Below are 14,624 nucleotides of genomic sequence, written 5' to 3' on the forward strand. Positions count from 1 at the left end.
CACATGTCTTTTTGAAGCACCCTGTATTGTTCAGAACAACACTGTCCAGCATTGCCCTTGCAAAGCACGAAGCATCTCAAAACTCCCTCGCCAAATGAAGCAAAGGACAACGATAACGCATCATCACCCGTGTCGTTGAGATTCGAGACCTCTTGAAAGTTGAAATGTGGACATGTTTTGTTCGATCCAATTTAGTTCGTGAGTACATTTGAACATTTTGAGAGTTGGGCTACGTCAATGATAAATGTGTACGTGGTACGGGTTGCATTTTGTTAATCCACTGCTGGATGAGGTGCTCCCCACGCTGTGGGGGTGATTTGCTGATGCGTCACCGTGCTGGTTTGGTTGGTGAGTGCTGGGCAGGTAGCGTAACGGTACAGCACTTGAGTGTACTCTACCGCACTGCCCTCTACTGCCCATCACGTTGCATAGCACCGTAGCTTCCCAAGACGCACCCTGGTTGTGCATCGCTGGTGGTCGCTCATGGATGCACCAAGGCCGTAGCCATGGAGTCAACATTGGGGTGGACCAAATCTTCCAGGGGGTCTGGGGTCCCCCCCCAGAAGAATATCTACATTTGAAAACTAATTTCCTACCTAAAATATTAAAAAAATTCACTAACACATGGGATGGACTTTTAAATTATTTTTTACAATAATTTCTAATAGTGTATTGTATTATATTGCTCTGTTTTTTTCTTTTTTACCTTTTATTGTTTCATTGTATGTAATGGCAGAGATTAGGGATTCATAAAGTACAACCATAACCACAATCATATAAACAGAAATCTATGCATTGTTATATGAAGACAAGTCCAGATATTGTGGCCAAGGTTTAGCAAATTGTTGTTTGAATTTACATAGCATAGCAATTTTTTAAATATTGTTTATAGCAATATATTGCGGGGACATTTTGAGCATATTTGATTGTTGGGGGGGATGTGTCAGCCGACCCATGGCACCTGGGTCTGTCCCGAGACCTCCTGTGAGCGAGCCTTCGACACTTCACGTGGCCTCTTAAGTGCACCTGGCCTGGCACAGGCGCCTTGGTGACGTCACCGTCACTTCGTGGCGAATGCCGGGTATTGGTTTCGGCTTCGTGCCGTTATTGATTAAGGAACCATCACCGTCTCGCATTCACCACGTGGTCCGTTGCGACTCTTGAAATACTGAGGGTTTTTTTTTGTTACCGAATTCGAAAAATGTCTCTTCTTGTTACTTTGGATGCCGACCCCTGCCTGGACCGAGCGGTATAGCGGCCTGGTGCAGAGGTTCAAGGTTTGAATCCACCGGGCGCCCTGGTTATTACTGCGGGTTATATTAACCGTGAAATTAACCCGCCGTCTGCTTCGAAGAGTATAGGCCCAGTGTGCGCTGGCACACCGAGACAACAACAAAAATACAAACCCCACAATTACTCAATCGGGATAACGCACAGCGGGCATCGATGCCGACTGCGAACACTCGGCAAGACCCTCTTGAAAAAGAGTCTTGAGACTCAATGCGGCTTTCCTATCAGAATGTTTATTTATACTGGAAGTATCCCATGAGCTATATAAAGCTATTTTTCATAGATGTCCAGGCGGGGCGGGTCATATCGTTAAAACAACAAACAATACAAAAACACGATAAGATTGCAAAGTATAGGAAAGGTAAACAAACCACTTTAAAATATATACAAATGAAACAAAACTATTGTTATTTTATCTTACCAGGTAAAGCCCACTGAGCTATTAACTTGTTTTTCAGAAGCGACCTGGCCCCAAATGATAGCTCAACGAAGTTGATTATCGTGTAGTTGCCCTCTCCGCGGAAATGATCAATATTAAGCCTGTGAACTGTTATAGTATCAGTGGCCAGCCGTATGCGTACACACACGCGGAGTGCACATTTCACGGGGTCACGACGCATCTATTCTGCATATCGTGTTCACCTCTTTAAATATATTTTTAAATCAAACAAACAAAAATATGAAACCTCGCGAATAGCTCGCTCTGATGCAAATGTGATCGTTCCCGAGTGGACGTTCGCTCGTCGAGAATTCTCGGCATGTTCAAAGGTAAATTAATGAATGGATGAATCGGCAGGTTGTGCAAGTTGTGCGTGGGGAGGTGGGGGGCGGGGGTTGCACTGCCCTACGAACCCGAGTTCGACTCTCGCTCACGGCCAACACAGATGACGATTATCTGAACCGGGTCCTGGACCTCCCCTAGGTCGACTCAGCCCCAAATGAGTACCTGGTGCGGTGTGTAAACATCGCCGCTGGTTGAGACAAAGGCGGTCGGGCGTGGTGTTGGTCACCCACCGCCTCGTGTACCGTGCCAGTCTTCATAGGTGCCCGCTAACCGCACTTGCCCTAAGCCTGTTAAGGGTTATATGGGGGATATTTGGGGAGTTGAGGGTGTGCATTTGGCGTAGTGGTTAGCGCACTGCCCTACGAACCTGGCGACCCGAGTTCGATTTCCGAATATGACCAGCACCCGTGACGATTATCTGAACCGGTCCTGGACCTCCCCTACGTCGACTCGACCTCAAGTAACTATACCTGGTGCGGTGTGTAGACATCGCCACTGGTTGAGGCAAATGCGGTCGGGCGTGGTTGCCGGCCACCCATCCCCTCGTGTGTCGCTCCGGCCTCTATAGCTGCTCGCTCACAGCACTTGCCCCAATAGTCTGTTGAGTCTACACTGGGGGGGGGGACCTTTGTCTTTGTTGCGTTCCAGACGCAAGGAGGCTGCATTCACGTCCACGCGTGTCCTTGCCTGAGGCTGCGCGCAGCATGCAGATGCGAGTTTCTCGGTGTATAATTTGCACAAATTCAATATTTCCGGCACGCGTGAGATTTGTTGTTTTGTTTGTTTGTCGTCGTCGTTGCTGCAAAACGAAACCATGCCAGGAGGTCGCGTGCCTCCAGTAATAGTTTTATTTACAAGCACATCAGTCATACATGCAAGTTCCCTTCAACCCATTAAATGGGTTGATAATTGTTTTTTTACCCTTTTATCTGGCAACAAAACTGACACCTTTTTTTACAAGGAGGCATGTTTGCATTGACCACAATACCTGCAGTCGGAATGCAAAAAAAAACATAACTCTGACAATGTATGCACTGTCCTTGAAATTGATTGGTCCACACCCGAGACAGCTTTTTTCGAGCCTAGTCTCACATGGTGTTGGACCAGATGACGCCAAAAGGCGCACAACTCAAAGACAATGCACCATCAGAGTATGAGAGCTCGGGGTAAGCATTTACACCATTGGAACCTCATTTGCCATTAGCAAAATACTGGCAAATGAGGTTCCAATGGTGCCATTAAATGGGTTCAAGGAAACCTTTATTTACTGCTGTGCTCACGGTATATACGTGGCAAGATTTTGAATGATTCTTTGCTCGGAGGGCAGGTTAAGATAAGCAGAGTTGAGGTTGGATAGGGCCCGGATGGGGTAAAAAAGTCGGCTGCGAGGCCACGCGGTCGTCAGCAGAGGGCAGTGCGATTCTTGTACTGTCCTGTGCTCCAAGGACAAAGATCTCCCGTATAGCCTTAGCAGACTGTTGGGGCAAGTTCCGTGAGCGAGAAGCACCTATGAAGGCCGACACGGCACGCGAGGGGGTGGGGTGGTCACCACCTCGCCCCTGACGCCTTTGTCTCCCCAGTGGCGACGTTTCAGACACCACACCCGCTTACTCGTTTGAGGCTGCGTCCACCAAGGGAGAAGCCCAGGACTGCTTTGGATAATCGTCACTGGTGTTGGTGGCCGGGAGTGGGAATTGAACTCGGGTAGCCGCACTGACCAAAGTGGTGAAGTATGGTCAAACAACCCTCACAGTGTGTAGAGACCCTCATTCAGCAGTGGATTGATTTTCTTTTTTAAAGGCTGTACTTGTGCCTACTGTAGACGCGTTTTATTGTTTGGGGTGACCCATGTCTGAATATTCAGATACAATGTGTATGTAGTTCCTTCCTGCATTTACTAAACCACAGTATCAACTAATTTTTTATTTTTATTTTACCAGGTGAGGTCCACTGCGCTATACAGCTTTTTTTCAGAAGCGACCTGGCCACAAATGATAGCTCAACGAAGTGGCTTATCACGTTGAAATGTATAGCAGCCAAATACTCTAAATGCACGTTTCTAAATGTGGAGGGGAAACCCGGAGGACCCAGAGGACCCAGAGGACCCAGAGAAAAAACCACGCCGGCACGGGGAGAGAGACACACAGACTCCAAATATGCAACAGGCGTAGTCAGGGTCGGGATAGAACCCACAACCTCCTGTATGTATACCGGGCGAGGTAGTCAACATCTCGCCACCGTGGCGCCCCATTATTGTTTACTGTTATACTGCGGTAAGCAATGGGGAAAGTCCCTAATGACAACATCGGAGGTAAGCGTTTCGATAGCATTAAGCAACAACAACAACACAAAGGTTGTGCTGGGTGGGACATGTCCAGGATCGAGGAGAGCCGACACAGAGACTGCCGTAGCATCGGAGTGGCCTCCGTGAGTCCGGCGACCGAGGGGGGGGAGGGGGACACCTAAGAGCGGGCGGTGGGAGACTGCGAGAGGCCTGATCTCGAAGGTCGCCACTGGGGTAGCGGCTGCGGCATCAGGCGGAAGGGTCGGGGAGAGTTGGCGTTGAGGTGCGATGGCATCAACGCCTTTTGACAGGCGATGACGCCTTGGAGGTGATCGTACTCGCGGACTGACAAGCACGCCACTGACAGCAAATACTCGACGTCGTAAAGCAGCGGCACGGCTTATATAATTCGCTCCACGATTACGACATACACGCAAACGCACTGTGCATATAAATAAATGTACATATAGACCAGGGTTAACAATAGAGGCTTCAAATGGCTTTATATTTTAGTTTCCAATTCACCACTTGACTATGAACCTGAATGGACTCGACAGGTGACTGAACTGCACGTGACCTGACCCTTGAACCGACTCCGTTCATTGCTTAGTCGCCTAATGAGCCAGTGTGGCCTGCTTTGCTCATACAGGGCTTCATAAATATTGAACATTTGGAGGGCGCATGATTAAATCACTCACAATGCACCTGATCTCATCAGTTCTTACAAGCTCAGCAGATCTTTTGAGCCACGATACAGTGCCTTGGATGGACGACCGCCACGCGCAACCTGTGTTATAGGCTGCAGGGGTTTATGTTGTGGGCAGCAGAGGGCAGAGAAGTAAACATACATTTTGTGTGTCGTGCTATATGTGCTCCTCTGTCCTCCCCCCCCTCCTTCGCCAAACCCTCCGCTGACCATCGATGGTGAAGTATGGACCACTGAACTGCTTTTCTGTGTGTTCAGTGTTGTCCTAACCCCCGCACCTCCGAGAAGCACGCTCGGCTACGCGCGGTGCGAAAGAAGGGGGGCTCTCATCCAGCGGTGGATTGACAAACTGCGCCGTAGATGCGTCATTCAGACGCTGTCTTTCCGACAGACCTGTTCTTCACCTGAGGACGGCTACTTGCGTTGTGGCCGAAACGTCGTGAGAATTGTATTTTATTATGTTTTATTTTTATTATTGTATTATTTCCCTTCTACGTGTCTTTACCGAAAGAACCAAGGAGATGAATCCCTGCAGTCACGAAAGCTTTAAATCGAAAAGTAATATATGGAGTTGAGTGATTCATGATCAGCCGTCGGAGAGGCGATGGCTGGCGATGGCGGTCATAGCGAAGTGCCCTGTGGCCGTTTCGTGCGCTGCGCAAGCCGCTGTCCGCCAAGTCGCGCCCCGGTCGACGCTTCGTCAGTTGTAGATGAGGCCCTCGATGATGCTGAAGCTGGAGGAGCAGCGGTAGCGGCCGGTCACCGGCGGAGAGCGGACGCACGCGAGGCTCGGCAGGCAGGGGCACACGTGGTGCCGGCGTCGGCCCCAATACGGCACCTGCGACGCTCACGGAAAGCGACGTCGTAAAGTTGCAGCAGCAGCAACAGCAACAACATCGTCAGGTCACCCAACTTTGTGGAGGAGAGGCGACACACATTTCGCGCGGTGTGTGTGAGTGTGCGCGCCTCTCGTGGCGTGGCACAGGCTCGCGTGGTTTCAGCCCCGGGGGTGTCTCGTCGTGAGAATTCACCAAATTTCGACGCGTCTGATTTTTGGTGTTTTATTTCGTCGTTGTTATTGTTGTTGTCCTTACACACCCCCCCCCGGCTCGCCCGCACCTCCGATCAGCACGGATGGCTACGTGCGGTGCGAAAGAAGTTCAACGTACACACGTAATACGTCGATCTCCCAGATTGACCGGTAAAGTGAACTTGAGTTTATTTGACATAATATTCATGGGAAAGGATTTTTGGATTAGATCGCGTAAATATGAAACGTGACAGTTAGTCACTACTTCAGCACATCGGTGTGATGGAGAGTAAACCTGTAACAATTACAATTTGAGTACGACTTTTTCGCTGGCGATTACAACCAGCTTCATCAGGCGATTTGCTAGAGTTTTTGTTCACGTGACAAACCTTACTAATTGGCTGTGTCGGATGGTGGTGGGATGACGACACATTTATATTTACGTGATCTAACCAAAAAACACGTATGAATAATATTGGTCGTGAAAGGGTGAGTGTTAAATTGATCGTATCTGTTTGCAGTACTTTCAGGGGCAAGGGATACTTGACGTTCTTAAAATGAAATCAAGATAAAACTCTCATCATCGCATCCCACGTGAAATTATCAACAGGCGTTCGCGTGGAAAAGGCTTCCAGGTCTTTGCGAACACCTAACCCCTTTCATGAGGCCCTGTGGTTGTTGACAGGGAAACTTTTTTTTTATATATCAGACAAATTTGCCTGAGCTGGAACGAGCTGTGTTAAGCAATATTGTATATATGAATGCTCTAATTAACGCTAAAATTTAAATAATAAAAAAATCAGGAAAGCCGCGTTAGCAGTGCTGTAAAAAGAAAATGAAAAAAACCGACCCTCATCATTAACCCTGCCTTACATGTGGAGTTTTTTTTCCCCTATTACAAGATGGTGTTTAATGACGAAAGCTGTTAGAATTTAGCAATTTGTGCTTATAATGTATTTCATATGTTAACTTCATCGCATGAATATGTGATTTAGAAAAATTCTAGTTGAAATATGACATGGGTAATTGGCTGAGAAAAGTGCAACATTTTTTTTGCAGAGCCATGATCTTGAAAGTATAATGGACAATGCAGCAAATATAAATAATAATGACCTTTATTTAACCCAGGAAATAGTCATTGAGTCTTAACTCTTTTTAAGAGGGTCCTGCTTAATGATGCAATTCTATTCATGTCGATGTCAATATGATCAGGAGCTAAGCAGTGCAAGTAGATATAATACGACACCACAACAGATAGTTTATTTACAGCCGAAAATATGATCATGCCTGGTGTGGCATATGATATCATCAAGCCGCATATACATTTAGACCGCAAATAGTAACAACAACAAAAGTGTTCCCATTTTGACAGCGCAGGGCAATGATGTTAGATACATGAATCGCCTTGCATTGCGGATCTCAAAGCACTGTTCAGGAAAGAAACAGGCACTCGGCATGAAAAAGAACTCGTGAAACGAAAAACTAAGACGCGGACAACAAAAATAATTACCCATTTAGCCGAATTTGATAACATTTAAACAAATTTGAAGATGAGCTTTTAAACAAAAATGTCTCGCAAGACATCTCGGAGGAGGGAGAGTTCCAGAGTTTGGGGGCTACACGGGGGGGGGGGGGGGGGAAGTAATGAGGCGACTCCACTGGTTTCACCCTTGTTTAGGAATCATCAGTGCAAGTATATCCATCACTGCCGACTGCTGTGACATGCTCGGGATGACGGGAGGACCGAGGCGAGGCAATGGTCTGGAAACCACCGCCTGTGTGCACGATTACCCTGTCGCTCTCCTGTCTGATGAGTGCCTCGTCACTTACAGAAAGTGTTAGAATTGCTTTTCAACACTGAGCTGTGCATGCGGGCAATCCCACAGCTTTGGGGGGATGGCGGGCGGGGGGCTTTAGGGGGCCAAGCCCCTCCCCCCGTCCCCCCTCCGTTCCTTTCTGAAGGCTTAGGCCCCCGTATACATTTGTATATTTGTCGAGAAAATGTGGCAGTAATGATAAAAACTATATAATACTTTCTTTTTATTTCGCGTCATTCATGCTAATTGCATCCCATAGCGGTCGTAATAATGACAGTGATTTTATGGTGATGATGATTATAATGGCAATCTGGGCGTGGGGTAGCCGGTTATAGGGCACCTACATCATCGTGTTCCGTGCCCGGCCTTAATAGGTGCTCGCTAACAGCACTTGCCCCAAAAGTCTATAAAAAATACTATTTGGGAGATGTTTGTGTATGACAATGATGATGATGTTTATGATGGTAGTCTTTCGTATGGCTGATGTAGAAGATGCACAACAACAACGTACAATTTCACATCGAGGTGGTCAAGCCAGACAACCGCGTCAGGAGCAGCGGAGTGCATCGCTGTTGATGTCCCCTTCGTATTTGCGGTTCGGACATTGCGTCGTTATACGTTGTACGCTCTGTTCTGGATGACCACAGTCGCGCACTTAATTTGCCACTTGTGCATCGGGGTATCCGCATCTGCCACGGTTTGCGCAGTAGATGCGGTGGTCTTTCACAAGGTGCATCGGCAGTGCGGAGGGCCGGAACAAAATGAAAATGAGTGCGAATACGTGGCGGAGCTAGCCAGAGCAGTGATGGGTGGGTGGCGGTGGGTGGCGGTGGATGGGGGGTATCGTCACCTTGTGGCTGTACGGGTGGCACAGGTCCTGCCTGCCCCCCAGCGGCGTGCACACGCGAAGTCCCCACAGCCACAGGCTCGTTGCACAGCACGTGTCAGCGGGGCACTGAGAGTCTCTCTCGCACGCCTGCACCACACACACACAGCAGGCACGCAGCGCGTAGCGTAAGGGGTCATACATTCAAGTACGAAGACACCCCCCCCCCCACTCCCATCTGTGTACGTACGCTTGACGCACCCCCCCCCCCCCCCGAATCCTATAGAACGGCCTATATTTAATCCACGCAGAAACGATCAAGGGTTAATAATATGAACGTGTTTAAGCAAACAGATAGTCCACCTCCGGACTATCTAACTCATTTGAAGGCCAATGGAGACAAATTATTATCGAGGCTTCACCCTCCCCCCCCGTTTCCTATTGTCAGTAGACCCCCCCCCCCATACGCAAGCTACGCGTTTGGGTTAACCCCCTCCCCTCCCCCCTCCATGCGCACGGACTAAGTGGATGGCCCCTAAACCACCAGCCCCGCCAGCCAGCCCCACAGCATTGCACACATCCAAAGACAAAGATCACCCACCGAAAGGTCGTAACAGACTGTTGGAGCAAGTGCCATTAGCGAGTAGGACCTATAATGTACAGTCTACTAAACTATATACTGTATATTTTAAATTTTACCAAGTAAGGCCCACTGGGTTATATAGCTCGTTTTCAGAAACAAATGAAAGCTCAACGAAGTGGCTTATCGTGTGGATGTTTATCGCAGCCAAATACTCGAAATGCATGTTTCTAAATGTGGAGGGAAGACCCGGAGAAAAATCCACACGGGCACGGGGAGAGAGCCACGCAAACTCCAAATATACCGCAGGTGTCATGGTCGGGATAGAACCCTCAACCTCCTGTAAATCAAGCGAGAGAGTTAACATCTCGCCACCCAGGCCAGCCAACCCCACAACACTGCACACACCCAAAGACAAATATTCCCCCGCCCAGGCTCGTGTGTAGCCTTAACAGACTGTTAGGGAAAGTGCTGTTAGCGAGTAGCACCTATGAAGGGGCCGGAATGGCACACGAGGGGGTGGGTGGCCAGCACCACGCCCGGCCGTTTTCGTCTCCCAAGTGGCGATGTTTTTACACACGGCACAAGGTACTGATTTAAGGCTGAGTCGACCTGCACACCCAGCAGATAGTACACCCAGCAAAAAACAGATGATTTCTCATACAATACACAACGACCCATCACAGCTCCTCCAGTGTATATACATCTGTACCCAGCACACCCAGTATTTAGCATTTAACACATCTGACACCCAGTGTACCCGCACACACAGCAGTCAACGCAAAGCAGACCCAGCGCCCTGCACCTAGCGTACCCAGCTGCCAACACAGAGTAACACCGAGCAGATGACATACTCACCAACATCTAACACGGCACACTCGGCACACTCAGCAGCTGATAATATACCCAGCAGCCAACGTTCAATGCGTAACGCACCCAATACACTGACACCACATAGCAGCCAGTACACCCAGCATTGTCAGCGGGCAACACACTGCACACCGAGCACCCAGAAATCGTACACCAAGTACACCTGTACAGCCAGCCGGTGACATAGAGGACTCGCAATTCTCAGAAAAGCCAACACGTAATATACTGAACATAGTTAATGAGTTAATGATGACGTCACCCTGCTGCTGCTCTATATAAGAACGGGAGACACAGCAGAGCCTCACCATTCTGGCGAATTGCCCGATGATGCTGGATGCAATTACCAGCGAAACGTCGTACTCAAATTGTAAATGTTGTGGCTTCAACACACCGGTGGGCTAAAGCAGTGAACTATTTGTCTTTTATCAACGTGACACATTTTTACTGATTGGCCGTGTCGGGTGGTGGAGGGTTACGACACATTTATAAATAACGCGATCTAAACCCAAAAACGTTGATTATGAATACTGAACATATTTTGTACACAGTACTCGTTACATCCAGCAACAGTGCACGCGACACCCGGTTATCTCTGACACGTGGCATACCCAGCCGCCAAAACATCGAGTGCACTCAGCAGCCAAAGACACACCGAGAAGCCCACAACTAGTGTATCCAGAAGCTAGAGTACGCAGACAGGTAACAGGCAAGACTCCTTCATGAATGACCAGGTGAGAGCCATTGAAACTTGGGAGACTTGGTTATAAATTCCACTAAAATAAAGCAGGCAACACAGCAGTTGCAAAACATTTAAATTTCAACAATAAACACTTAACATTGTACGTGATATAATGCAAAATTTAATGATAATTATATTTTCACAAATCGGCAATCTAAACAAGATGAGGACTAATTGAGTTCGAATGCAATTATACAAAAAACACACGTTTAGATTTTCCAAACGATGAATCGAGGCTATTGCGGGAACCTAATTGCGAGTGAGTAGTCATCGGATGGAAGAAGAGAGGCGAAATTGTTCCGTAGTTGTGAAGCGCTGTGCATGATGCAGCATTCTCTAAACCTAAGCTGAACTCTTCTTGGTTCTTTCGGTAAAGTCACGTAGAATGGAAATAATAAAATAATAAATTTCGATTTAAAGCTTTCGTGACTGCAGGGATTCATCTTCTTGGTACGTGACTTTACCGAAAGAACCAAGAAAATAAAATAATAATTATTATAAATAATTAAAAATAATTATTAAAAATAATTCTTATAATTATTAAAAATTATTATGACCTCCATTCTACGTGACTTTACCGAAAGAACCAAGAAGATGAATCCCTGCAGTCACGAAAGCTTTAAATCGAAAACTAAGCTTAACTCTCAACACGCAACATTGTAAATGGTGAAGAGCACATAAGGATCACGAGCGCTTGAATTAGGTATAGACCAGATCATAATAATCATCATAACGTTCCAGCGTCTTTGTCAATCCACTGCTGGACGAAGAAGGCCTGTCGGCTCCGTGTCGCTTCACGGAGGGGTTGTTTCACCATACTTTCGCAAGGCTACTCAGCGGTGGTGGATTGGTGAACGGGTGGCGCACTGCGCCATGCACCCAGGGACCCGAGTTTGGTTACTGGCCCACGGCTAACATTGGCGAGTGATATGTGAACGCAGATAAGATTGATGATAATTTCTTTGCAAACACTTCCAGAATGAACTATGACCACTGCGGGTCCCTCTGTGTTGATAGTGACAAAGGAGCTAGCTTCAGTCTAAAGGTTACAGTGATTAAAAGAGTGTCTCTCTTTTAAAATACTGGACTATTTAAATCTACGACTTGTGGGTATGGTAAGTCCTCGATTAACGCGTGTTTCAAACGGCGTGTTTTCGCTATAACGCGGTTCTTCCATTAGGGGACATTTTCGCACAACGCAGAACGCGGTCGTTACAACGAGGAACGCGCCCGTTGGAACGCACCCCGTTATAACGCGGGACGCGTACCATTATAACGCGGTTTCTGAGCGCTGGACAACGAACTACTTGTGTTGAGCTGCGCGTCTGAGCGGAGCGATACAGAACGTGGAATGATGCAGTAGCGTGGCGGCAGCGTGCTTTACAAGGAATGTATTTACCGGCGTTATTCGAGGCCTCACTGTATTTATAAACTAAATTACATCGCCACAATCAATGCGGTTGCACGCACCAAGGTGGATGCAACAATTCCGGTGGCCGGTGGATAAAGAGAAAACCAAGTTGTTGTTTGTGGTAGAAAACAAAAATCTATCCTTTGGTTCTAAATTATTTAGACGTTGTTGTAAGAGAGTGCAAATGTTCCAGCGAGAATCAGTGCAGCAGCTGCATATTTAAAGGGTTTGATATTTCAGATGGTGGAGTTACATGCACGCACATTGAAGTGAATACTCAATGCAAACAAAGTCATAGATCTACCACATACCCTTTAACAGACAGTGGGGGCAAGTGCTGTTAGCGAGCACCTATGAAGCACACGAAAGGGGGTTGGATGGCCAGCATCACTCCCCGTGGCCTGATGCGGTTCAGGTACGCATTTAAGGCTGAGTCGACCTAGGAGAGACCAGGGGCCAGTTCAGACATTCGTTACCGATTTTGACCGCGTGCGGGAAATGGAACTCGGGTCGCCACCGCTCCCCACTGCCGCATGCAACAAGCACGTGTGGTTGTCATGAAGAGCAAGAGTAAGAAACTTACCCCAGTGATGACAGCGCCGTCAGTCAGAAAGCAGAGGGTGCATAACAGGGACACAAAGATGAGCGTAACTTTCATTGTTGCAAAACAACCGCTTGATCCTTGAGAAGGAAAATTGTGTGTCTTAATAGATTACAGTACACGTACAATCTATATATACTGTATAATTGTACCCTGGTAATTTACTGATGCACGCACGCACGCTCTCTCTCTCTCTCTTTCTCCCCAAGACACCGGGCAGACAATTTTTACCTCCTTCCAAAAACTCACCTCTTATATGTTATCATCATCATCATCACCACCACGGCGCAATGCAATGAGCAAATGAGTGGATGCCCTCCCACGCCGCTTTCATCTCAAGTCTCCAATAGGGATGACACCCGCCGTGTGTATGAATAATGCATCACCACTGCTCGCTACACGGGCTACTTGCGTGCTTGCTGACCCTCTGTGTCTCACTGCTCAAGAAACATAATAACGATACAGCAAGCGCAGTAACAATGAAAGCTAATTATTTGGTGATGCTGTTGCTGCTGGCAGCATCACTCACAACAACAACAACAACACATGTGAAGAAGCACAACCGTTTTTAAAACACTACATTTTTAACCAGGTAAGCCCACTGAGCTCTATAGCTCTTGGCCACAAATGATAGCTCAACGAAGTGGCTTATCATGTGGAAATGTACGGCAGCAGCCAAATGCTCCACACGCGCATTTTTCAATGTGGAAGGAAAAACCGGAGGACCCGGATAAAAATCCACGCGAGCACGGGGAGAACATTCAAACTACAAATACACAACAGGCATCAGGGTCGGGATCGAACCCACGACATCCTGTATCTCAGGCGAGGAAGTTAACATCTCGCCACCTTTGTCAATGCACCGCCTAATTCTAGATTTGAAGCTTTCGTGACTGCAAGGTTTCATACTCTTAGTTCTTTCGGTAAAGTCACGTAGGTAAAAAATGAAATTAAAATTAATAAAAATAAAATAAAAATCACGACGTTTCGGAGGCAACACAAGTCTCCGTCATCAGGTGGGACCGTCACAGCCAGATTTGCTGCATCACCACTTGATGCATCACCACTTGATGCAGCAAATCTGGCTGTGACGGTCCCACCTGATGACGGAGACTTGTGTTGCCTCCGAAACGTCGTGATTTTTATTTTATTTTTTATTAATTTTCATTTCATTTTTTACCTACGTGACTTTACCGAAAGAACTAAGAGTATTAATGCACCGCCTGTTTGAGAGCCCTCTTCAATCCGTTTTGGTGTCATGCGGAGGGGGGAGGAGGGTTGTGTGTCATACTTCACCACGCTGCCCAGTGCGGGTTGGTGAATGGGGCTGGGAAGCAACGCGCCACAAAGTTCATCCACCGAGGAGATGGAGCGATGGGATCGGCTCGTGCGCAGGAAGGAGCAAGCTTATTATTGCACGCAAAATCGTGATGGCGACGGTTTGGGGAAGCCTTCATCCACCAGTGGGTAGATCACGACTAATGGTGATAATGATGGGTGTTAATAAAACTCGGCTTACAATCCAGGTCGGGGGTCGGCTCCGCCTATCATCACGTTGGGTCTATAAAATTTGTATCACTTTGTGGGCCAGTGGGTGTCCCGTTACATTGATCGTTAACAAAAGTGGGGTTTCACACTTGCACAGGAGACATCTTCATTGGTGTTCTTCTTCTTCTTCCTCGCAAG

General features: G+C 47.6%; 1 protein-coding gene across 1 annotated transcript; it reads right to left on the bottom strand.

The window, feature by feature from the left end:
- Positions 1 to 2,967: 2,967 nt before the first annotated feature.
- On the bottom strand, positions 2,968 to 13,170 carry LOC144934808 (toxin MIT1-like). The gene is made up of 3 exons (XM_078860987.1): positions 12,921 to 13,170; positions 8,762 to 8,887; positions 2,968 to 5,902 (listed from the first exon to the last, which is right to left on the bottom strand). Exons 1-3 carry the CDS (start codon positions 12,993 to 12,995, stop codon positions 5,765 to 5,767), a joined length of 339 nt encoding a protein of 112 aa, XP_078717113.1. The 5' UTR covers positions 12,996 to 13,170; the 3' UTR covers positions 2,968 to 5,764.
- Positions 13,171 to 14,624: the final 1,454 nt, after the last annotated feature.

Source organism: Lampetra fluviatilis, chromosome 11 (genome assembly GCF_964198595.1).
Source record: "Lampetra fluviatilis chromosome 11, kcLamFluv1.1, whole genome shotgun sequence".
Classification (NCBI taxonomy): domain Eukaryota; kingdom Metazoa; phylum Chordata; class Hyperoartia; order Petromyzontiformes; family Petromyzontidae; genus Lampetra; species Lampetra fluviatilis.

Excerpts from the sequence above, each read along its gene's own strand:
- LOC144934808 (XM_078860987.1), bottom strand. The coding sequence starts at position 12,995 with ATGAAAGTTACGCTCATCTTTGTGTCCCTGTTATGCACCCTCTGCTTT. Across the intron at positions 8,888-12,920 it reads ACGGCGCTGTCATCACTGGG|GCGTGCGAGAGAGACTCTCA; the intron begins GTAAGTTTCTTA and ends TGTGTGGTGCAG. Across the intron at positions 5,903-8,761 it reads GCCACCCGTACAGCCACAAG|GTGCCGTATTGGGGCCGACG; the intron begins GTGACGATACCC and ends TGAGCGTCGCAG.